General features: G+C 40.0%; 1 protein-coding gene across 8 annotated transcripts in view; it reads right to left on the bottom strand.

Moving 5' to 3' along the window:
- Positions 1-26,535, bottom strand: part of FAM184A (family with sequence similarity 184 member A) — a 112,326-nt gene extending 85,791 nt beyond the window's left edge. For 3 of the 8 annotated variants that reach the window (XM_045071170.1, XM_045071173.1, XM_004740100.3), the window contains exon 1: positions 25,886-26,535. In XM_045071170.1, the coding sequence (XP_044927105.1) occupies positions 25,886-26,044 (159 nt within the window). In that variant the 5' untranslated portion in view covers positions 26,045-26,535. The remainder of the gene's footprint in view (positions 1-25,885) is intronic. The other 5 variants (XM_004740095.3, XM_045071171.1, XM_045071172.1 and 2 more) reach the window with 2 other exon arrangements.
- Positions 26,536-26,860: the final 325 nt, after the last annotated feature.

Raw genomic sequence — 26,860 nt, 5'->3', positions numbered from 1 at the left:
TACCTGATGAAGAAAGGATGATTATCCGAAATATACAAAGAACTCATAACAAACAATAAGAAAATGAATAGCGTGATTAAAAAATGGGCAAAATATCTGAAGAGATACCTCAGCAAAGAAGATATGAAGGAAGTAAACAAGCATATGAAAAGATGCTCAACATCACATAACATCTGGCAACTGCAAATTAATCAAGGAGATATTACAACACACCTGTTAAAATGACCAAAATCCGGAACACCATAACATCAAATGCTGGTGAGAATGAGAATTAACAGGGACTCTGACTCATTGCTGGTAGGAGTGCAACATGGAATAGCTACTTTATAGGCTGTATAGACTTAGTATATACTTAGTGTAAATGTAATATAGTTTACTATAAACTTAGTATAACTAAGTTTATATAGACCTGTGGAATCACTATGTTGCACACCTAAAACTAATGTAACATTGTGCATCAACTATATATATTTTTAAAGTTCAGCAGTTTCTTACAAAATTAAATGTGCTCTTACCATATGAACCAGCAACTTGCTTTTCAGTATTTACCCAAATGAGTTTAAAATATGTCCACCAAAGGGACGCCTGGGTGGCTCAGTTGGTTAAGCAGCTGCCTTCAGCTCAGATCATGATCCCGGCGTCCTGGGATCCAGTCCCACATCGGGCTCCTTGCTCAGCAGGGAGCCTGCCTCTCCCTCTGCCTCTGCCTGCCTTTCTGTCTGCCTGTGCTCGCTCTCTCTCTCCCTCTGATAAATAAATAAAATCTTTTAAAAAATATATATGTCCACCAAAAATTGCATACATTATGTTTACAGCAGATTCATTCATAACTGCCAAAACTTGGAAGCAACCAAGTTATACTTCTCTAGGTGAAGGGATAAACCGTAGTACATCTAGACAGTAGGCTATTACTCAGTGTTAAAAAGAAATGAGCTACACCTAAAAATCATAAGGTTTCTTGAAACTTTCAGAGAGCTGAGGTCACTCTAACAATGCTCTTAACAGTTTTTCACCTCACAAATAGAGAAAAGAAATCCTTTTTGTGACCTTCAAAGTTGTACCTGATTTGGTCCTCACTCCTGACCTAAGTCATTTTCCCCAAATGAATCTACAAACATATCACCACCAGAGACAAGAGAAGCAGCAGCACTAGCTGAGAGACCAGTACTGCACAGACTGTGTTGACAGGCAGTGTGTGCAAAACTCATGAAAAAGTTGAATTTCTATATATTGAATTTCCTTAAAGAAAGTGCTACGATACAATGAATCAACAATCAAAGGTCAAGGTACCAGCACCTTTTAAGAAATTCAATAAATACATCCTTTTTGGTAAGTAATGGGAGAATTGGTGAGGGATTTCAAGCAGAAAAATAACAATCTGACTGGCATTTTAGAAAGTAAAATTCTGACTGCACTAAATAACAGTCAAAATGCATTAAATTAACTCAGGAGACCTCATGAGGTTCCTAACATAAACCCTGGCAGGGAGAGATACTTCATTGTTGTAAGCTATTTAGCAGTCATACACAGCAAGAGAACCAAAGTGGGAGGAGATAGAGCTTCTCCCAGTGTTCAGGCTGAAAGGGAGTTATACACTTCTATAAATTTCATTCTATCTTCAACCATGGCTCATATGTGATGCGTTACAGGGGACTTGTTCAGCATCTACTAAATGAGATTACCCTCCCCTCTGCTTCTCACCCCCACCCCCAGTGTCCTTGTTCAGATAGACCTGGGCTGGAATGAACAGAACTCAGAAGCCTCTGGCTCCCAGGTCCACAGTTCTGGATTTAGCTTCTACCTTCCCAGCAGAGCAGGCATTGTAAAAACACATCATTCCAAATTTCTCAAGCCTTTCTAAAGCTATTTGTCCTTAACCATTTTTCTGCTCAACAACCAAGGGGATATTACACTCCCATTAAACTTTTTGATCACTATCGCAGCTGTTATTACTTTGATGTGGGGATAAGTTGCAGTATAAGAATCACCAAATGGCCTTTTAAAACTACACACTCATTACCCTCTCCCTTTCTGATAGCTACCAACACACCCACAGAGGGGAGGGATTAAGTGGAAAAAAGATTGAGAACCACCTACTGCTTTACTAACCTATTCTATAAGGATAAGAATTCAGATATGTAATAGGAGTATTCCAAATTGAATTCTGAGAACTTACTCTGTATTTCTGATATACTTTTTCTGTTATTTCCTATGGTGACAAACATTCTCAGGTCTCAATCTACTTCTCAGCAGGAACTACACATAGTTTAATGAGACCAGTATTATGATGACCTCCCTACTGAGAAAAATCTCAGTGCCATTCTGAAAAGATCTGAAGTTAAGAAAGGTAATGAAATACTAGGAAAGCTTTAAAGTTGTCCATATTCAAATTCTTTACAGAAAAAAATTCATATTTAATTTAGTAACTCAAAACAAGCAAAACACATATTCCTTTACTGACTTATCTCTACTTTTTTTAACAGAATTTTTTTTTTTAAAGATTTCATTTATTTGAGAGACAGCACAAGCAGGGGAGGAGCAGAGTGAGAGGGAAGGGCAGGCTTCCCACTGAGCAGGGAGCCCATGTGGGGCTCACTCCCAGGACCCTGGGATCATGACCTTAGCCTAAGGCAGATGCTTAACCAACTGAGCCACCCAGATGCCCCTTTAACAGAATTTTTATATAACTCTGAAAGGGAAGCTAAGGTAAATGAGTGAATTACAATAAAATAAAGCACACTAGCTTGGCAACGACATGCAATGATTCAGATTTTCCCAAAATGTGGCACAGGAGATGACTTCAAACAATCAATACATTTATCTTAATGGTCACTAAAATAAAACAAGTAGCTCACCAAATCTGTGAAATAACATTGTTTAGGGGAAGATGAAAGTAGGAGGAATTCACAGATTTCTTATCTTAGAGGCCCTATGCTCAAAAAATGCTCTTGTTGAGCCTTAAGCAAACGTGACTTAAAAAAAAAAAAATAACAGCTTTGACATATAATTCACATCACAAAATTTATCCTTTTAAATTATGCAATTCAATTGTAGTAAGTAAATTCACGAGGTTGCATGACCATTACCACTATCTAGTTCCAGGAGACTATAACCATTTGTAGTTACTTCCACTCCTCTCTGACCCCTGGCAATAGCTAATCCACTTTCTGTCTCTATGGATTTGCCCATTCTGGACCCTTCAGAGAGATGAAATCAACAATATGTGGCTGCTTTCACTTAAATGTTTTCAAGGTTCATCTGTGTTATAGCACAGATCAGTACTTCGCTCCTTTTTTATGGCCAAATATTACATCATAAGGACATGCCACATTTTTGTTCACCCACATCAGTTGATGGACTTTTGGGCTGTTCCACTTTTTAGCTACTGTAAATAATGAACACCCATGTACAAGTTTTTGTGTGGACATATTTTCAATTTTCTTGGGTATATACCTAAGAATAGAATGATGGGTCATGTGGTAATTCTATGTTAACTTACTGAGAAACTGATTAACTATTTTCCAAAGTGGTTGCATCATTTTTGGATTTTGAATTCCATAAGCAATATATAAGGTTCCAACTTCCCCACATCTTTGCCAACATTTTACTGTCCATTTAAAAAAATATATTATACCTGTATTAGTGGGTGATTTCATTGTAGTTTTGACTTGCATTTTTTCTAATGACTAGTGATGGCAACTAATTCTTTGTATGTCTTGGTTACCTCCCCAAAAGCCATGTTCCTTATCTATTAGCCTACTCTCTTCTTCCTCCTACAAAGCCTGCAGTCTCCACTTCATCTCTGAGACCAAGTCCCCCTTCTGTCCCTGCTCCCACCTGCTCCCACAACCCATACTGAGCTTTCCTTCACACAGCCTTGCCCTCATCCCAGCAGCCTCTCTCAAACCTACCTCTGTAGACTTTAGCTTTTCTCTTTCTCTCAGTTCCCTCTTCTGTTTCGCAGTCTCAAGTCCCACATTTCCAAAGTCCTTCTTAATCTTCCCATATTCTAAACCACCTGTCCCTTTGACTCTAGGCTCCTCTCTCCCCCTCCATGTCCTTCTTTCTTAATATGCATAGGCAACAAGCTCTGCAGACCTGGTCCTTTACCTACCCTTTGTCCTTGGTACTGTTAAATGTTATCCCATTCTTTCTCTATTCCTCAGTTTCTCACTAGTCTGCTGTCTTTCTGCCATTTGATTTGTGAGTAAAAGCAATGATGGAAGAAAACCATTCCAACTTAAGAGCTGTGATGGTGAATTTTATGTGTCAACTTGGCTGGAACATGTGGTTCCCAGGTATATATATGGTTAAACATTATTCTGGGTGTATCTGTGAGGATGTTTCTGCATGAGATTAACATCTGAATTGGTAATCTGGGTAAAGCGAATTCATAATCACATAAAAAAAATTGGCAAAAGACATGAGCGGACACTTCTCCAAAGAAGACATACAAATGGCTAAGGGACACATGAAAAAATGTTCATCATCATTAGCCATCAGGGAAATTAAAATCAAAACCACATTGAGATACCACCTTACACCAGTCAAAATGGCCAAAATTAACAGGACAGGAAACAACAAGTGTTGGAGAAGATGTGAAGAAAGGGGAACCCTCTTACACTGTTGGTAGAATGCAAGTTGGTGCAGCGACTTTGGAAAACAGTTAAAACAATTAAAATAGAGCTACTCTATGACCCTGCAATTGCACTACTGGGTATTTACCCCAAAGATACAGATGTAGTGAAAAGAAGGGCCATCTGTACCCCAATGTTCATAGCAGCAATGGCCAGAGTCGCCAAACCGTGGAAAGAACCAAGACGCCCTTCAACAGACGAATGGATAAAGAAAATGTGGCCCATATACACTATGGAGTATTATGCCTCCATCAGAAAGGATGAATACGCAACTTTTGTATCAACATGGACAGAAATGGAGGAGATTATGCTGAGTAAAATAAGTCAAGCAGAGAAAGTCAATTATCATATGATTTCACTTACTTGTGGAGCATAAGGAATAACATGGAGGACATTAGAAGAAGGAAAGGAAAAGTGAACTGGGGGAAATCAGGGAGAGACAAAGCATGAACTCTGAGGAAAAAAAGCAAAGCAGTGGACTCTGAGAAACAAACTGAAGATTTTGGAGGGGAGGGGTTGTGGGGATGGGTGAGCCTGGTGGTAGGTATTAAGGAGGGCATGCACTGCATGGAACCATGGGAGCAGTGTATATACAATGAATCTTAGAACACTGGAAAAAATGAAATTAAAGACTAAACAAACAAACAAACAAACAAATAAGCTATTGGTTCTATGTGACCCAAATAGAACAAAAAAGGCTAAGAGGTAACTTCTTTGTCCTGTTTGAGCTGGAATATTCGTCTTCTCCTGCCCTGGGACTAGAACTACATCATCAGCTCCCCTGGGTCTCTAGCCTGTGGACTATAGACCCTGGGACTTCTCAGCCTCCATAATCATGTGCGCCAATACTTCATAATATTTAATTATATTTATGTATTATATTTATTATGTAAAATATATTTATATAAGCTAAATATGTAAAATTCACACAGAAGAATTTAGATTTGGTTCAGTGAATAAAAAAGAGACCATGAGTACTTATGTAGGGGTTATGTTTGTTAATAGTACGACATCACTAAGCAAGACAAATTGAAATAGGGAGAGCACAAAAGTTAGGAGACTACAAAAACAAGGCCTACACAGATTCCTGCCTGGGGCAAATGCAAATGCAATTGAAAATCTTTAAAAAAATATCAGAGAAACAAAAATGCAAGAACAAAGAAGACAATTTAATTCCAAAGTTCCACTCTAAAAGAAGAGTAGGGTCAGACAGAAATGCTACAGTTGAGAAAGGACACTAGGTTTTTTGGTTTATTTATTTATTCTTTGGCATGTGGGAGAGGTCCGATGGAGAAGATGATTAATTGAATTTTGGACATGTGGCATTTGAGGTGATGGCAGACATCCAGGTACAGATGACAGTCTTAAAAGATGAAATGGACAGAAGCTTCCTAAAATTAATTTAGGGTTCTACCATCCCACAGCAACATTTTATGCTCAGCAAAATATATCCTTATTCAAGGGCATCCCTGGGCATTGGGCATCAAAGTAACTGGTTACTGAACATGGTTCTACTGTGCAGTCAGTTTATCAGCTCCATCACTAAAATCTTCAAATATCTCCCAAACTGATGATATTCGTATGATCTACTGAGAACTTCCTTTCCAAAGTGATATAAACTTGGGCACTCACACATGCTGAGCATTTTATTTATGTAGTGATAAAAGGAAACCAAGAGATTAAAATTATCATAAATATTCAGCATTCAAACCACAAGATCACTAACCCTCTTAAATCTTCCTAGATAGGATTATGTCCTATGTAACTCTGGTCTGGGGGGCACCCACCAGTGTTTTAAAGATTTGACTTACTTTCTTCCTGACACAGCCACTACTTGTGTCACCATCTGCCCCTTTCTCAAAGGGGCTAAGAGGACAGAAAAAAGAGCTTAGTCCGACTGAGAACTTCATTCCACAATATGGTTAAAAATTAATGTAGCATAACTTGAAACCAATAAAGGCCGCTGCCCAAATACATACTACTACTACTGAGACAAACGATGCAAAATCTCAAAGACCTCAAGTCCAACATCTCAAAGTCTTCAAATTACGGTCCTCTTGCTTATTGTCCAATAGGCAGAAAACTGACAGGTGGTTAAGGAGTGACAGTATCCAAACCACATGCCATTATATAGTGTAAGCTTTAACTCTCTGCTACGCTTATAATAAAAAAGCCTCTCTTATTACAATATATTACCACAAATCTAATAATGCCTTTTTAAAATGCTGCCAGAAAGTGTTTCTGCTAATCTGAGGATTCTATATTTGTGTTCAAATGGCAGCAAGAGCTCTTTCCTAATAACTTATATTAGGTTACTAATCTTATTATTTTATTTTTTTAAAAGTCTGTGGCTAATCACTGAAAAGACTGTAAATGTGGTTAATTTTTCCCCTATTCTCATAAAGTATACATTTTAGCAGACTGTGTTTTCCCCAAATGGTCACAATATTTCCCATCCCACAGGCTCTTCGGCAATATGACCTCTCCAATACCCCAATAAGGAGTCCAATTCTCTTGACTCTAGGCTGGCCTTAATGATTCACTATTTTTTTTTTTTAAGATTTTATTTATTTGTTAGAGAGAGGGAGAGCGAGCGAGCACAGGCAGACAGAATGGCAGGCAGAGGTAGAGGGAGAAGCAGGCTCCCTGCCGAGCAAGGAGCCCGATGTGGGACTCGATCCCAGGACACTGGGATCATGACCTGAGCCGAAGGCAGCTGCTTAACCAACTGAGCCACCCAGGCGTCCCTTTAATGATTCACTTTTAACCAACAGAATATGGCAAAAGTGATAATGAATGATTTCCAAGCCCAGATCAGTAGAAGCCTTGCAGCTTCTTTCTCAGACTCTTGAAGACTCAGTCTCCAGACACTGCCATGCTATAAAAAACTAAAGCTACACGGAGTGGGTGTGTAGGTCCTCTAGCCAACTGCCCCAGCTGAGCCCAGCCTTCAAGTCACCAGAGGAAGAAAGAAGTCATCTTGCAAGAAGAATCTGCAATGCTGTTGTTTCAATTCCCTGTGAAGCAAATCACACCCATCCATTCCAGTCTTCCGACCTGAAAATCCAGACATCATGGAACAGATAAACCAGCCCCTCTGTCTCTGAATTTTTGGCCAAAGAATTTGTGAGAATAAGCTGGTGGTTGTTTTTGCAAGACTTTTGGGTGGTGTAAAAGGCAGCAATAAAAAATGAGAGCAGCAACAGTTAATTGGAATGTGTATGATGGGTAACATGCCCATCCCTTCATTTTAGTGACTGCATTTCACATTTTTCTTCCCCTTCACTTTACTGAAAACTTTCATTTTCAAAGAAATTTTATTTGCCAATTTTGTTTATTTACCCATTTATTTTGACAGTTCAACTTTAGAAACCATAATATCCAATGAAATCATTTCCCCAGGTTTGATTTCCAGCTTATTTGTTTTAAAAGCTTGCTTCTAACATTCTCTCCATTTATTGGATTTCAGCCTTTTTCACCCTTTTATTGTAATCTATGTTTGAATTAGGTCATGACTAAAGACATAATTACTTGAAGCAAGATGTTGTGCACCCAACTATAACCATGATATAAGTAAACATTCTGTAAGGCAGGCATAAGAATTATTCACCACTTACCGTAAATAAAGTGCTATAACAGCACTTCACATTTAATCATTATAAATGCTTTATTATTGAGTTAGCCATATTGAATTCTATGTATCTACTCTTGTCTGCAAGTCATATTTTGTGAGGAAAAAGCTCATTTTCCTGTTTAATGAAAAGGCTATTCTTAATATATAATCTTAATACAAACTCTCTAAACCATTGCATTTTTATAAATACAGTCAATTTTATAACTTGCTATTATATTTAATGGGGAAAAATTGGTCCCTCACAAATCATAGCATAAAAAATCAAGGTCTTTGTTTTCCTGAGAGAATTTCATTTTCTTTATGAATCTTTATAACTACTTGGCAAAGAAAAACTTAGTCCTGTTGTTTCTGTTTAGTCACTTCTAATTAAAGTTTAGGCCATTCAGAAGATATTCCATTAAAACCAAGTATTATCATCTCAGTTACATTCCACCCTTGGAACTCACTCAGTTCCAAGAATCCCCACCAGGGTCCCTTCTGCTTTCACCCTGCTCAGCTGGGCCCTTCTAGAGGTGTCTACAAGGACATTATGCTCTCTTACTGATATATGCTAGGTTGAACAAGCTGCACATCGGGCTAATATTATCCTCTTGCTGGTCTTGAAAGTGTATTGGACAAACACTGGGCACAACAGTGGCTGCAGCGACAGTGCAAACAGTCTAGGACAGATAAAGAATGAAGTGAAGAAAGAATGGGTTCATGAATAGGAAGAAAAAGAACCAGGGGGGCTGGAGAATGAGTAAAGTGTGAAAAGGAAGGGAGAGATGAAAGGTTAAGAAGTTCATTAATTTAATCAACAAATATTTATAATATCTTTCATATGGTTATTCTGGAGTTTAAGATTTAGAGGAAAATGTGTACGAGTAGCTTGAATAAAGGAAAAGATCACAGAATTTGCAAAGATCAAAAACTGTGAGACTAGAATGATAGGCCACCCGTAGACAGCGACTCTCGCTGAGCGTGGGAAGCAACAAAGAGAGAGGTGCAGGAGGAAGACATGGTTGGCCTAAATCTTAAGAACTACTTACAGAAGAGTCCAGGAGCAATGGTTTATAAGTTGCAATGAGAGCTAGAAAAAAGATATCTCTAGGAGCTCTGACAGATGCAATGTGTGAAAATGAGTAGTGGTCACCTGCAAAGACAGCAGAAAAAGCAACATCCTGGGGAGAGAGCCAGGTTTTCAAATGACAATAAGCAGAAAGAGTACCTGATGAAGAGATGTGGCTGCGGAGGACTCTGTTCAGCAAGGAGCAAGAGCTGTAGAGAGCAAGTATAAAAACTCTAAGCATATAGGTTAAGGAAGGAAACCTGAGAATAAGCTAGATGAACCAGGGCCCAGAGTTTGCAGCCAGGGCCCAGGGACAAAGGGATAAGGTAAGACAGATAGACAGAATGAGCTGACTTGAAGCTTCCAGAGGTACTCTGATCTTATCATTCTGAACTTAGCAGGCTATGGATTTTATACAGAAGCCTAAGTATGTTAGTGACAGGTGACCAAGGTTAGCCTTACTCACAACTATATAACTGTGAGAAAGTCACTTTAAACCTCTCTAAACCTTAGGGTGTTTTTTTTTTTCTTCTGTAAAGTGAACAGTATCTAGTTTGTGAAGCTATGACAGTGAAACAACATAATGTATGTGAAGTGCTTAACACAGTGTCTGACACACAGTACTGCACAATACACTTTTTGGTTTAATTGCTTTTGCTTATTGATATGGTCCTTCCAAGGAATTGTAACCAAGTATGCATGAGACGAGCTGGCTGTAAACCCTCAGACTCTGGGTATTATCTACATTCACACCAGTGGTCCTCTCAATTCCTCTCCCATCTTGTGGCAGAAACAGCTGTACTCAGTAGAGGACATGAAGAGACTCAGGAGGCTCTTAGTTATCTGGCCAGAGTTTCATTCAGGTAACATGAAACATTAAGAGCATTGCCAAATATTGCTTGGGCATACTCTGGTATTCTCGGGTATGTTCTGTCTTGTACATCTGTAAAACTGCAAAGTCCTGAAGGATGAGCTCCAGGACTTATTTATGTTCCCCCAACCCACACTCTAGCATTTATTAGACACTCAAAATGGCTACTGAACAACTATCCATATAGGAATAAAGTAAAAGGAGCAGAGTTCCATACCTCAAACATGTTAATTCCAGAGGCTATATTTGGCACAATATTAGTTCTTTTGTTAAAGAAATTCTAGACTAGTTTTTTAAAAGATGTTTAGATTTTATAAAATGTGACTTTCAGATTTAAGTATCAACCAACAAAAAAGTAAAACCTAAAAATATACCCATATATCTAATAAATAGGATATTGGTATTTTTATTCATGCTATTATTTTAAGGAAGACAAACTATGTAGAAGTTTTCTATAAATATCAATAATCAAGTTAAAAAAAAAGCATTTGATCAAATAATTCACAAATGCATTTTTCTTAAAAAATTCTAAAACATATTAATCAGTTAGAAAAGACAGTTTGATCAAATAATTCACAAATATACCATGTTTTTCTTAGGAATTCTTGCTTCTTTTTTTAAAAAATATTTTATTTATTTTTGAGAGAGAAAGAGAGAGGCATTACAAGTAGGCAGAGTGGCAGGCAGAGGGAGAAGCAGACTCCCCACTGAGCAGGGAGACTGATGTGGTACTTGATCCCAGGTCACTGGGATCATGACCTGAGCCTAAGGCAAATGTTTAACTGACTGAGCCACCCAGGTACCCTGTGGTTTCTTGTTTAATACAAATTGAGTCTTAGAACTTTCTAGCTGCTAATTTTAAAAAAACAAAACAAAACAAAACAAAAAAACAAACTTAAGCAAAATAAGATTCTGCATTCTGCATTCTTATATTCCACCTTATTTAGCCACATGACTGCAGAACGGCTGCAAGCTAAATTCTGGTACCCATCTTCATCCCCTGGTTCCTCCACCAGTGCCCCCCTCCACCCCCTTCTTATTATAATCTTTGCAATCTCTGAGCCAATATTAAAATACTAGATCAAACACCCACCACCCACCCACACAAATAAAACTCCTTACATCCTCAGAAGCTCATTTTTGGCCCTCTCAGCCAAAGCCATGGATTCTCTTCCACCAAAAGCAACACTATGTTTTGCACCTAAATCATTATGGGATCTAGAAGTGATTTGTGCATACACGTAGCTACCCAATGCTGCCTTCTAAAAGGCACAACATGGCACAGTTAAACAACTTGTTCTTTTATTTAGATTTCTCACTCCATCTGCCTCATGAGAGTAATACTTTTTTTTGGGGGGGGGGGTGGCTATTGGGCACTCATTGCAAACAGAATATCTGAGGTTTGAGAAACTGACCTGGAACCCACGCCTGCCGTGGCTATGATGGGGCAGTCTCACCTCACCCTACACCAGGCCCCTGGCACTATGGACCCAAAGCAAGCTGCTAAGGGCAGGGCCCCACCCACTGAAGTAGGTGCATCTTAAGCTCCACAAATACAACTCCCCAGGCTTGCCCAACTCCCACACAGATCCAGGCCTGCAGGAGAGGAGGTGGGGGGAAGGCAGGCCCCTGACAAACACTGCAGCCTCAGAGAAAAGGCACTTCCTGCCTGCCCGTCCCAGGGATAGCCCAGCAGGCAGTGTGGGGAGAGGGCAGATGGCTGCCAGCCAGAGGCAGGTGGGGCAGGGATGGGGCAAGCCAGGCTGTTTTGGGGGAGGGGGGTGTCACTGCTGTTCCAGGCAGTCCTTGGTCACCCCTGGGCACCACCTCTGCCAGCACATTCTGCAGGTTGTCGGGGTCAGTGTAGCTGTGGCCTGTCATACTGCCTACATTCAGTGTAGATCTAGGCATTGGAATTCACAAATTTCCCTCCCGTCATTACCTTTGGAGATTTCAAAAATGCATGTAGACTCCAAAGGACCACACTTAGAGTTCTTAGGGATTCTTAACTCTAACAACTATCACTCTCCTATAAACATTCTCGAGACTGTATCCTGCATCTCATTTTAACTTACTCCACCTCAGAAATAGCCCCTCTCATGTTACAACACCTTGATGTAAACCTTCAACCTCTTGGCATTACCTACATTCACACCAATGGTCCCCTCAATTCCTAGAGTTCGTCCTAACCTCACTTCCTTTCCCATGCAGACCAAGGGTACATTAACCGAACTACCTATCAAAGTTCTTCAGCTCTCTTACTGCTATACCCAACAGACAAAAACCCAAACTCTGGAATAATACTTTAATAACTGCCCTCCTCTCTCCTACATTTGGTGAACAATAATCCTTTCCATAGGACTTCTCAGAAAACTGTGAAGCATTTAAATTAAGATCAAATACCACATCTAATTTCCTCTTGGGACAACAACACATCTCTCTGGATCTTTTCTCTGAAAAGATCTGGTCCATGATTTCTCTTCTTTCTCCTAGCAACTATACTAAATAATTTCCACTCTGTGTGAGGCCCCAGCCACTTTTTACTTTAATTTAATTGTCACCTATATGCCAATGACTTTTACATTTGTATTCCTACTATTCTCTACTTTTGGGTTAAAATGAATATCCAAATGTTTGCTATTTCTACCTGGATATACAAGGTCATCCTCAAACTCTGAACTCATTCTCTCTCTCCCATTAATTCTACTTCTCTTTAGGGATAACCAGCCTCTAAAATGGCCTACACTGATTTTTGTCTCCCGACAGCCAAATCTTTGTGTAGTCACTATCTCCAGTATACCATGGTTAGTTTGTATAACCAACAGAATATGGCAAAGGTGATAGTATGTCACTCTATAGGATTATGAAAAGACAACAGCTTCCATTTTGGTCTTTTTCTTCCCCATCCCCTCAGATGACTTGCTGTAGACATGTCAACATGGTGAAGGACTAAAGTCTCCTGCTAATAGTCATAGGAGTTAACTTAAAAAAAAAAAAAAAAAAAAAAAAGGAGCATCTCTCCCTAGTCAAATCTTCAGCTTGACTGGAACCTGATGAAAAACCCTGAGCCAGAACCACCAAGCTAAGTGACACCTGCATTCCTGAACCTCAGGAATTGTGAGATAATAAATGTTTATTTTACTAACCTGCTAAATTTGGGAGTAACTTGTTATACAGAAATGGATGTTCTTCTTACATTCCTATCTCAGTTGACATTAATATCCATCTAGTCACTAATTCATTAATGCTCATTCATGAGTACCTACAGTGTAACAAAAGACCCGTTATCCTCAATCTTCCACTACAACAGACTGTCACAAATTCCTGACAAGCTTACTTCCCATATGTTTCTTAAATCTGCCCCTCAAAATTTTCCAAATTTCGGGTGCCTGGATGGCTCAGTTGGTTGAGCCACTGCCTTCAGCTCAGGTCATGATCCTAGAGTCCTGGGATCAAGCCCCATATCGGGCTCCCTGCTTAGCAGAGGGGTCTGCTTCTCCCTCTGACCTTCCCCCTCTTATGCCTGCTCTCTCTTTCTCTGTCTCTAATAAATAAATAAAATCTTTAAAAAAATTCCCAAATCTCTCTTCTCTCTCCTACTATAGTCCTAATCCAGGCCCTCATAATCTCTCATCAATACTGTATTCCAATACCCTCCCAATTAGTTTCCTAGATTCCTACCTGTCCCTACCATGAGTTAGCTATTTAAGACATAGAGAAGCAGCATATACATAAGAGTTAAGGTGAAAGAACCAGGAAAAGTTCTCACAAGTAATGAATGACCTCAGCATCTTTGTAGACAAGTAGCAGAAGCTTGATAGTCTTGACAGTTTTAGTAAAGCAGAAAGCAGCTTAATTTACATGATGTGTACGAAAGGAAGCAACGAGTTTCCTCTTGCTGCTATAATAATATGTCACAAAACTAGCAGTGTAAGGCAACACAGATTTATTAATCATACAGTTCTGGAGGTCTCAAATGAGATTACAATCTGGAGGCTCTTGGGAAGGATTCAATTCCTTGCCTTTTCCAGTTCCTAGAGGCCACCTACATTCCTTGGCTCACGCCCACACACCATCTTCAAAGTCAGTAATGGCTAGCGATGGCCTTCTCACATCCCATCACTCTGGCACTGACTTACCTCCCTTCCTTCCTCTTTCACTCAGGAGGATTCTTGTGATTACACTGGCCCTATCCAAGTAATCAAGGATAATCTCTCCAAATCAAGATCCTTCATTTAGTCACATCTTCAAATGTAAAGTAACATATTCAAAGATTCCAGGGATTGGGATGTAGACACCTTTGGGGGTAAAGAAGCAAGGGGTGGCATCATTCTGCCATAGTCTAGTTCCATAATTTTCTCTGGCTATGCTTCACAATCCAGAAACAGAGAAAATAAATAGCAAGAGAGACTCAGGATTGAAATTTAAGATACGCTGGGGTCCTGAAGAGAGCAATATCAAAGTGACAGGCGTGGCTTCAGATCAAAGTCTTTTTCTAGGCCAGTTAACCTTGCTAACTCCTTCAAGACCACAGCGTGCTCTTAACCAGCATTTTCTGATAATCACCAGGGCGGCGGGGGGGGGGGGGGGGGGGGGGGGGCTAAGAAGATACCGAAAGATATGAACGTTCTCTACTATTAAAACTGAAAGTACACATTCTTCTCAGTCATTTAAAAAAGGTATAGGTCAAGTCTAATTATCTGCCAAAATATTTTCTATTTAAATATCTTAAGTTTTCTGTGTGTTGCATAAAGTCACTTCAGAGACTTCCAACCAAATGTGCTGAACTCCGGAGAGTATAAGATTTCTAGTTATCTTTAGATACCTAGACAAGGCTTTTAACAAAACAACTCCCACACTGACAGTTTGTGTTGGGAAGGAACCGCAAACATATTTTAAGCAAATGATGAACTTAAAAAAATAAGGGTTTATTTTAATTAAGTCAACATTGTATTTCCAAAGGTTTCACTCCATGCTGTGGAATAATTTATATATTTTATTCCGTCTGACCTAGGGCAATGTGGTAGATTCAAGTTCAGATTATGAAGATCACAGTTTATACACAAGGAGAGAATCATGTAATTCTGTCCCATGCTTATGATTGTAGGGCATCTGCTTGGTGAACGGCAACTCACACAAAAGGTGAGTATTCCTGCCCCCACTATCCCTTCCACCCCTTTCATCTGTGGGTGCTTAGTGAGATAATAAGAGTCAAACTCACAATCATGTGAGGGTGTTCAGGGTATTAATAAGAGTCATAATCACAGAGGTCCATGACAACAGCTGAAAAACAAAAGCAGGGGCTAAGTAAACAGCAGATGCAAAATTCTATATCCATTTTTAGATACAGTAGATCCTCACTATTGTGGATTCCATATTTCCAAGTTTGCCTACTTGCTAAAATTTATATGTAACCTCACAATCTAACACAGCTTGTTAGATAAGCTTCATTCACGCATGAACTATAATGCTGTTGCCTAAGAGTTCACTTTAAAAAAAAAAAAAAAGATTTTATTTATTTGAGAGAGAGAGAGAGAGAGAGAGTGCAAGCACAAGAGCGTGCACCAGCACAAGCAGGGGGTGGGGCAGGCAGAGGGAAAGGGAGAGGCAGGCTCCCTGCAGAGCTGGGAGCATGAGGCAGGGCTCCATCCCAGGGCCCTGGAATCATGACCTGAGCCAAAGGCAGATGCTTAACCAACTGAGCTGCCCAGTACACTCTATGAGTTTACTCTTAATGAATAAAAAATATGTATGAAATAAGGTGCCATTAAACAGAAACACACATAAAACAAGGTTATGTATTTACTGGTTGCTGAAAATGTGACCAGAGGGTATCAGGAACATAACCCTGTATTTCTTCTAGAACATAACTTGATAGAATATAACTATCTTAATGAGAATCCCCTGTATTTTATTTGCTGTTAAACCTTTACTTCTGGTAGCTGTAGTCCCTAGGAATATAGAATATACCTCCATCAAAAGAGAAAATGCATATAAAAACATACTTATTTATCTGAGAGAGAGAGAGAGACAGTGTGCATGGGCGAGGTGAGGAGCAGAGGAAGAGAGGGAAGGAAAGCAGACTCCCTGTTGAGCACAGAGCCTGACATGGGGCTTGATCCCAGGACCCTGAGATCACGACCTGAGCCGAAACCAAGAGTCAGACGCTCAACTGACTGAGCCACCCAAGTATCCCGACATACTTAATTGTTAAAGACTTAATTGTAAAAGGCTGAACCAAGGAGAAGGGGCCTGGAAAATGGGTAGGAATTGACATTTACTGACCTCTTCTCCAACACAAATTATCTTATTTAATTTCTACAATACTTCCATGAGATTGGCTTTGTTATTCTCATTTTACAGATGAGAAGACTGAGGCTCTCACAGGTTAAAACTTATTAAAGGCTAAACACTAATAAGTGGTGAGCCTGAAATTCAAACTGGGGTCTGTCCAAACCACTGAACCTATACCTCTGACATACATGATAGGCACTGCTGCCTCATTGGGCCATATAGCTCTGGGACTGTGGTTCTCTGGCCTGCCCAGGAGAGACCTACACCTAATACAGACCCATTAACTCCTGGGTTTCAGAAGACTGAAATTTCCCTTACCTCCTTTATCCCCTGGACAAAAACATTACAGATCTGTAACCAGAGAACGTATCAATATTTTTCTTTAAATTATTTTTTAAAACCTTATTGAAGAAGACACAGGAAGGCACTAGCTTCTTTATCTAAGAAAATTAGATATATAAATTCTACTCAAAACAAGCCAAACAGTTGTCCATAATTAAGCATTTAAAATTTGTAAGATTAATCTGTTGATTAAAATGTTCACCTGCTTTATTCTGATATTTTCTCAGAAGTCTACTGAAAAAATGAAAAACACATGTAGTTCAGAAGTGGAATAATAAATTACTAGAATTAAATAACTAATAGTGCCTAACACAGCATCCTTCAAGGACCAGGCATTCAACAAAAGTTTACCAATCATATGACTCCATATGCTCTATTTTAGTCATATTTAAGTATACCTACTTTTGTTACTCTGGGTAGACCATTATATCAAACACACATACATAATGTATGCATGCACGTGCCTGCACACACACACACACTCAACTTCCTTTCAAAATTACATGCATTTTCAGGGGCCTGGGTGGCTCAGAAGGTTAAGCCTCTGCCTTCAGCTCAGGTCGTGATCCCAGAGTCCTGGGATCAAGCCCTGCATCAGGCTGTCTGCTCAGCAGGGAGCCTGCTTCCTCCTCTCTCTCTGCCTGCCTCTCTGCCTACTTGTGATCTCTGTCTGTTAATAAATAAAATCTTTAAAAAAAAATTACATGCACTTTGTTTTTAAACTGTTTCACTAGGAAACATTGGAATAGGAATGGGATACTATTTAGGGTTCCAGTTAGGAAATTCTGTTATGAAGTGTTTCAGAAGGAAGAGAATGAAAAATGCAAATACCTGTGAGCACACAGACAGACATTCAACAGAATAAACTAAATCTTCCCAAGCAGAAAGTCAATGTCTAGACTGTGCATATTCAAATTTACTTTATAAGTAAATTCACTTTATAAGAGAGGGCAAATAAAATACGTAAAAGAATTTATTCAGAAGTAAAATTTTAGCCTTTGCCGTAGGATTAGTACAGGTTTGGCCTAATCTTCAATGCATATACTAATGATCCTAACAACAATCCAGAGATAACAAATGACTCCATGTCACTTATGAGTGGTATGGTTTAATGGCAGTTTATTATTTTGGAAAGTGGAAAATTAAATTACTTATGGTAACTTCTAGTCAACTAAAATAACTCATTCTCCAATAATATTAGAGTTTATCCCGATATTTTACTAAAATAGTCAATTTTAGAGATGACTTAAATATTAGCAATGTACTTTGTAAACCAAATTTTCACTTTCAAACCCTTTAAACCTTAAAATAGAAATGGTACATATAAAAAAATATACAGATTTGTAATTTTTAAAAGTCATTAAAAATACTATCTCCTTTATAAATAAATTAAGTGGCACATTAGGACCTGACTCTAAGCTGTCCAAATCCCAAGAATTCTGGTTAGTCATGAAGTTTTTTTGCTTTTCAATCTACTATAGGTCCTTTGGTAGTTTTAACCTCCTGTTACATCTCAAGATTAAAGTAAATGATGTAGGATGAAAAATTTACATATTCAACTTTGCTAATTTTGTACATTTTGTCAAAGCTTTAGTAGGAAAGATATAATCAATAATGAAGTCTGAGAGCTACAAATGACAATACTCACCACTGTAGTTTAATAGAAAGCTAAGAATAAAAATTTATCTTCTAAAATATTGGTTTTGATCTCAAATGGTAAGTATACCAAAATACTGACTATAACTGGCAATCCCCAACCTGCAAAAACTGGTGTTCCCCAAATTCACTTTAATATACTAATTAATTGGCAGTCAGAGGCTATTTTCCAATAATATTTAAAGAACTGTTAAGCTCCCAGGTCAATCTAAAAAAGCCTTTGTGGCTCAGGTCACACTTGCAATACAAAATAAAATTTGATAGTAATATTTCCCCCACATCAAACTACCATGTATAACACTGTTTTTATTGACCAAAAAAAAAAAAAAAAATCTGAATTCAGTTAGCAATTGTCTCCCACCTTTTCTCAGGTGTTTATCTCCAAAAAGGACTGGGGAGTAACAATTCTGACAGACTTACTTTTAATGTTCTTCTCACTCATAAGTGGTCTACAAAATAGAAACTTCCTATAGTGAAAAAACAAGTAAGCCTTTAACAAATATCCATTATTCCCATCAGTTCTATTTCATTATGTAATATCCAAGACTTGATTTCAGCTCAGGTCCTGATCCTGGGGTCCGGGGAGGGTCCTGGGATGGAGCCCCACCTCAGGCTCCTCGTTCAGCCAGGAGTTGCTTGAAGATTCTCTCTCCCCCTCTGTCCCTCCTCATGCACACATGCTCACTGTCTCTCTCTCAAATAAATGAATATTATCTTAAAAAAAAAAATTACCAGATTGCTTCACTTACATTTTGCTGAACCTTCATCTTTCATACCACTTTTTAAGAGGTTGGCAATTAGATCGAAAAGGATTTTCATAAGCAAAAAAACACAAAGACAGGGAAGGAGGGAGAAAAACGGGAAAACCTCCAACTTCCTGCCTTTGGGAAGGAGACCTAAGCAATAATCCAATCAAGAAATCAAGAGTCAAAGGAAAAACATTTAAAATAACCACCTAGTAGTTACTCTGATACCAAGCATAACAGTCTCCAAATCAAAGTAATTAAAACATTTTTTAAATCTGGAATGACTAAAGCTGTTAATAAAAACATAAAAATATTGTGACATTCATCTGAGAACACATAAAAATAGCAGTTACAAATTTACCAAAGCCACAGTTACATACTGTACAACCTATAAATCCAGAGGTTGTTCAGTGTATGGGAGGGGTGGCTCATGGGTTCACTGTCACCAGAAGTCTGTGATTCAGATGGTCAACAAAACATGGGTCCAGTGTGAGAAAAACACCATCAACTCTGTGGCTTCTTAGGAAATGAATGAGTAGTATTAGCAAGAAGGCAGACACAGGGAAAAGAGACCTGCTAGCACAACCGCCCTTCTCTTAGACTAATCCAGAGACCTGGGTTCATGTTCCGGTTCTGCCAGTGACAAGATGTGCAATTTTCAAATGACTCTGGGCCCTCAATTTCCAAACCTATAAAATGAGAGCGTTAGGCTGGTCAGAATCTGTGGTTTCTTTCAGCTCTAAACCTTTTCTAAGGGCAGTCCCTTTATAAACATTGGACAATTGATAAACTGTATATTAAGTTTTTGTGCCCAATGGTAAAATACAAGAAATGAATTCAAATCACTCAACTACAACTAAGAGAGTACAGAGAGAACGGCCAAGCTGCAATGAAACAAAGGAGGGGGAAAGACGCCACATTCAGTACGTGCTAAACCAAAACAACCCAGGTCACAACCAACACTAAATAGTATTATAAAACAGTATCTGGGTAATTCAAACTAGTGAAAAATGGGTTGTATTTAATGCACAGAAAATACAACTGTTTGAAAATTTCACTGGTATATTAACATAGTCTGGTTTGGATACAGTAAAGCAGCAAGTATTAATTGATCATAACACCTTTTTTTTTTTTTGCTAAGACTCTAGTATCCATTACCTACCTTTGCAATGACAAATAATATTTATATTTAGACAGGGTACTCTATATTTCTTTTTGCATCAAAAATATATTATGAATATAGGATTTGAAGCAATGTAAGAGGAAACCAATAAACATTTAAATCCTTAAAAGTAATCTAATCAGCTGAAATGATCTAACATTAACCCAGAAGAATAGCAGATATAGTCCCAGAACTATTTACTAACCCAACTGTATAACAAAATTACTTGGTACAGCATCATTACCAACACCACCACCATCATTACCTTCAGTATATATTTATTAAGCTGTGATACTATGTGTAGGTAATTCATACTAAAGTTACATGAAAATTAGTCTCCAAAGCTGAGGAAATTACATTCAAATTACAGAAACAAGATATATTTACAAACATTTCACAAATCTATATTACTAAGTACCAACAAAAAGTACAGACAATAAATGTTATAGTAATTCAGAGGCAAGCCTAACGGGGCCTGGGTTGGTCAGGGCAGCTTTGGGGCCAGGATGGGGTGGGGCAACTAAAAGAAGACTTTTAAGAAGGACTTGATGCTGAGGACAGGGAATGGAAAGAAACTACTCCTGCTCTTTGGAACCATATACCCTACCTTATACTAGTTACATCAGTGATACCTAGACTGAACAATATTGAAAGCACAATCAACTAAGATGGCACTGGATAAGCAGCTAACATAACAAGATATTAAAAGAGAAGTTTCTATTGAGAACCAATGACAACTGACAACTCAAACAGATGGCAGAATATTCTCAAAATTTCCAAAAAAGAAAGAAGGAAAGAAAAGGGAAAAAAAAGTCAGTCTAAAAAGAGGGATCTTGAGATTATGCTAACTTCTACACCCAATATTAGTGAGAAAAGCCTCAAAGAGGTTACAGAGCAGGGTTTTGGGAGGTTTCCTTGGGGAGAGATATAGAACAAGTGCCCTTGCCTTCAAGAGAAAGGATGATTGTCACTCACCTAAAGCCTAGAGGAAAAGGCTTTGATGGGAGCACGTGAAGATCTCGATATGTGTTTCAAGCACTTAGAAGAGCATACTGAAGTGGCACCTGATTCATCCTTGAAAAATCGAAAGGATCAGAAACTGGATGAAGAGGTATGTGAGAGTAAATGAGAGATGCTGAACTGGGACCACTACCAGAGTCTGTCTGGACATAGAATGAATGTTCCCTAAGGACAAAGATGGGCCCTGTAGGGAAAAACAAAACAAAACAGAGTAAGCTGGGGTAGGGTCACTGGGTCTATCCAAGGTGAAAGCTTGAACAGCCTTCACAAAATAAACATGAAGTTCCTGCCAGATCTAAGAGGCTGAGGAAGGAGTACGCAACCAGCCAGAATAAAGATGCATTCTCACTGTCTAGCAACCTGAGGTGAGGAATCCTGAGCAATGGAGGTAGGTGGTAGAAGATGCAGGAGGGAAAGAATTAGTTTTAAAGGTGTGCAAAGTCTACAAAAGCACTAAAACCAGATTACCATGCCCTATTCAAATAAAGTTTACTGCTAGTCCTTCCTCTCTTCCCTCTTCCTTTTCCAACAGGGGAGGGGAGGGTGTTAAACTAGGACTGGATAGACAAAGCACGAACAGTAGAAAAGCCTACTCAGAAGACAAAAGTTAGTGATGCCCCCCCCTTCCCTGATTATTGGCTGGGAATGGGCATGGGGGAGAAGCTCCATACTTAATTTAAGTTTGGTTTGGAGTTTTTACTTGTTGGCACTGGACATTTTTATTTTTTAGAAGATTTTTTAAAGTAATCTCTACACCCAACATGGGGCTCAAACTCACAACCCCAAGATCAAGAGTCACATGCTCTTCTAACAGAGCCAGCCAGGCGTCCCAGCACTGAAAATTTTAAATAATTGAGACTTATGCAATTAAGTTACTGAATTTGTATTATCTAAAAGTAACCAGAAAAGTCAAGTGTATATATGGGCAAGTGTATATATACTCGCAGGAGTAAACTGAAAGGAGCAGTGAGTAACACAAAAACAGCTGTTTTGTAATTACTTTCCACAAGTCTTGCTTTTCACCCTAATGCACCAAAGAGGCAACACAGTGGAGAGTAGAGAAGTACACAAATGTGATCCTACTAAACATAACTCAACCCATCCAGCTTCTCTGCCTATCCTGAGATGGTTCAACCATCAAAAGTCCCAGAAATTTGCCATAACATGACTCAAGGATCTAACAGTAATTCTTAAAATTTACTAAGAGTATCCTAAGTATAATAGATTCAGTTTAAAAGGCAGAGACTGTCTTGCTCCCTACTGTATCTCTTAACAGTTAGCAAAGTGTCCCTTTCATACAAGGTGCTTTAAAAACTATTGTTCTCCTTTCTAGGAGATAGCTGCTATGTTAGGTTATAAGGAAATAGAATCTGAACAAATAGGTCTGCAGCTGAGATTGCTTTTTATTTAAACATCTATTGAATACATAGTTGTATGAAATTGTAATACAGCTTAGTTTCATCCTTATTCTTTCATAGCCAGCCAAGTATCAGGAAAATGCATGTATTTTCAATACTGTACTACAACAATGTGAGATACATGTGAAAATTTTACACTTTACTATTCAACTAGAACAATTACCGTATATATATATTTTTAAGGGTTTCATAGAAAACTCTTAAGAGAAATACAATAAAGCAATGCTCTCAAATGCAGACTAGTTTAAAAAGACAGAAACATTTAAAAAACATACTATCCAATATTTTACTAATACTTCATTGGTACAGAGTCTCTCTTTTCAGCGACAGCCTGAATTAAGAGCCTACTACCTTAGCTGTTGTATCATCAGCCCTCTGTTAAAGATTAGGAAGCAGGGGCTCAGAATTTAGTGATTTGTTCAAGGTCCTATTACTAGTAAGCAGTAGAACAGGAGTTTTAACTCAAGACAGATTCCCAAGCCATGCTCACCATAATGCTGAAAAGCTGAGTACTACTGACTCATTATTACTAAAAGAAATAAAATCCTATTTTAACTATTATGATATCTAATTTTGAAATATAAGCTAAGCTTCCAACCTAACTCTACAGATGTGAATTTATTAATAAACTCTTCATGAGTGAAAATTCTATATAGTAGATACTGGTAGTTTCTAACAGTTGAAATATTACTGAGGATATCATTTTTATGATACAGTATTTACAAGAAGTACACATAACTGTAAAATTTGACAGTTTCCAAAACGGTACATAAGGGAAGCATGTCTTATTGTATGTTTCAGAAACTACATGGTGTTAGCTCCAACAGAGTCCTATTATCTGATTATTTCATTCTCACATCTTATCTTAGTAATAAATGCAGGGAACAGGTGGGAGAAACCCTAGATATTCCAGTATAAGTTAGTACTTCTCAACACAGGATGAGTCCTCACACTTCCCAAGGAACATACAGCAATGTCTAGAGACATGTTTATTGTCATAATGGTGTGTTTCACACAGTGTGGGGTGCCACTGCAATCTTCTAAGTGGCACCAGGAATTCAGGAATGCTGTTAAATATCTATAATGCATAGGACACCCCTGCCTGCTCCCAACAAGGAATTAGCCAATTCAAAATGCCAAAGTGCTAAGGCTGAGAAACTCTAGTGTAAGGGATCAAATGTCTGAGGCACTTAGCAGAGCAGGTGGCAAGAGTGTTTAGAGATTGTAAACTATAAACACTAAGTCAGAGTCCAGGTAACACTCAGTAAAGATGAGGTATAGCACTCAAACCTTGACAAGCACTGATATGGGGGGCAGCATTCTGCCTCATTAGATTTAAGGTGGGTAAACAGAACGTGAGAGCAACTTCTATCAATATTCTCACCTTTAATAGTTGTTAATTTTTTTCTTACAAAAGAACAGAAAATTGAAGAAGCATAAATAAAAAGAGAAGTTGTTTACTGGAGAGATGAGAAATCTCATTAAGCGGCACCCAGTTCCCTACCAACTTAGAATGTTTCTATTACAGCAGGAACCTAGAGGGTTACAATCTAAAATCAGGACAAAGGGTGTTGTGGACCCACCATAAGAAAGTCAGAATACATAAACATCCATGTGCTTCATTCTGAACATCATTATTCTGAAGAACAAACATGATTTCAGGAAACCAGGCTTTGAGCTCCCAAATGTATAAATGCCCTGATGATACACTATCTTCTGGATCCTTTCTTTCCCTGAATATGGGGACCATCTGTCAGAAAAGGAAACAGTAAAAACCGAGCACACAGCAAACTCCAAGACACTATGGATCAAAAACAAAAATCAAAAAACAAAATTTCCACCAGTCTTGCCTTGTCTGCATGGCTGTTTTACCATTAGGTACTTGTCCCTTTTTCTTTGCTCTTCTGTTGGAACACTCACTCTTCAGTCCTTTCATGCTACTTTTCTTACTACCCACAATCATATTTCTTCACCAAAATCTTTTTTTTACCCTCTTCAGATCCCCATTTCACTCCCATTTCCTTTCTTCCAACTCTGTTTTACTTTACTCCCACAATAGTGTCAACTAGTACTGGAATTATATAATGTGAATTTTGGAGTTGAAGAGAGACTTCAGGGCTTACCTATTAGTAAACACCCAGGATGCCCACCTCTCTTCATCATACCCACACCATCACCAAGTGGTTAGTTGATTCAGCTTAAACATTTTAAGATCACCTCTACTAAGTTTCAGACACCATGGATCACCTGTTCGAAATTAAGGGTTATTGAAAGATTACTGGTGAGAGCTAAACAAAGCAATAAAACCAATCTATCTGAATTGCTCTTGCTTCACAGATACCAACTCCTTCTCATGATCAACATTAACTAGAAAAAGGCCCACCATCCTAAACTACGGCTGACCAAATATGCAGATTACGCTCTGAAAATTATCTTTTGATAGACTGAAACACTTACCTAAGTGCAGACACGTGAATCATCTAAATAGCCTTGTTTGACATTGTCAGCATAAGGAATGACTCATTAAATCCCCCAAATGCCATGCAAGGTATGTTTTACCCTCCTACATTGCTCAGGTTTATTCTCCCCTTAATTACGTTAACAACAGAAGATACTGATTAATTGGGAAGATTCGGAGTTATGTTGGGTAAATACGGTACTGTACTTTCATAAAGCGGTGTAAAGGCTCGTGGAGTCTGGGCAGACGCATGAGCCCAAAACTAAAGTGATTGATTGTTGTGCAATAAAGGAAGTAGTTCCTAATTTGTTCTGTGCTGGGTTACCCCTAAAGGGCAGCAGGATGTTAAGTCCCATAAACCCAGCCGTGCCGCTGAGTTGTCTCGTTTCAATGAACATCTCCAGCGTTCCACGGAAGTTTGAACGGTTCTTGGAGCTTAGTCTCCAGCTGTTGCTTCCCCGGAGGAGACCCCCCCCCCGCCCCGCCCCCGCTTCAACTCGCCCCGGGCCGGAGGGCGCGCAGCCTCCCAACCTGGCACCTGAGCCCGGCGCGGCCCGCACAGGGTCCCAGCCGTGCCGACCCCGCTGCCGCGCCCTTACCTTGGTGAGCTGAGCGATTTTCTTGCTCATTTTCAGGTGCAGGTCCTGGCTATAGTCCATGCTGTGCCCCGCCTGCTGCGCGGCGGCCGGCGAGGGCGCGAATTTGGCTGCCGAGCTGCCGTAATAGTGCTGCTGCCAGCTCATGCCCGGGGTCGCCATCTTCCCGACAGACCCCGGCCGGGGCACCAGTCCTCGCGCTCCAGGGGCGGCCCGCGGAGCAACGGCGTCTGGGAGGCAAGAGCCGGGACGGCCGCTTCCGGACCCGACCCCCGATGTCTGTCAGGTGCAGCCGCAGGCGCCCTCCGGTTCACGACCCTCCGGTAACCCCCGTCCAGAGACGGGGCAGCCCTGACGGATCGAGGCCGCAGGTGACACCCGCGCGGGGCAGATGCCCGCGGTCCAGCAGCGCGGTCCCGGGCCCGGCCCGCCCTCTCCCGCTCTTCAGCGGACGCCCGGCGGAGGCGTAGTGGGCAGCGTGGCCCGGCAGGTTCCACTCCCCCCCGGCACCAGGGACCTAGCGAGACGGCCGCCGCCGGAGCTGCGAAGGGAGGTGGAGACGGGGCGGGCTGGTGCGGGGGAGAGGCGGGGACATGGAAGAGGACTCGGGAGCCGCGGAGCTGCCGTTACCAGGACGCGCGGCCCGCGATGCGCGCGGGGACGCCGACGTCATTTCTCCGCAGCCAAGCCCCGCCCCGCGCCGCCGCCGCCGGCCCCGCATTCTCGCGGCGGGGCCAGGCGCTTCGCGACGGCCTGCGGAGACCTTGCCGCCAGGTGCCTCCGAACCCTGCGGTGGGTATCCCGAGCCCCCACCTGGGCGCTGAGCCGCGAGGGCCGCGCGTGTGAATCTACGTAAAAAATTCCGCGAGAGAGGATGGGGCTATCTGTGGTCCTTTCGGTTTGCGGAACGCGTGCGGATTTACTGAGGCTTTCCACGTGCAACATCGCGTGCACTGGGGCCAAGTGGCTCTTCCCCCA

The sequence above is a fragment of the Mustela putorius genome, unplaced genomic scaffold, assembly GCF_011764305.1.
Source record: "Mustela putorius furo isolate JIRA1106 unplaced genomic scaffold, ASM1176430v1.1 tig00003983_pilon_pilon_pilon, whole genome shotgun sequence".
Lineage (NCBI taxonomy): Eukaryota > Metazoa > Chordata > Mammalia > Carnivora > Mustelidae > Mustela > Mustela putorius.
Note: the sequence above shows the minus strand (reverse complement) of the source record. Positions and strands in the feature narration are given on the sequence as shown.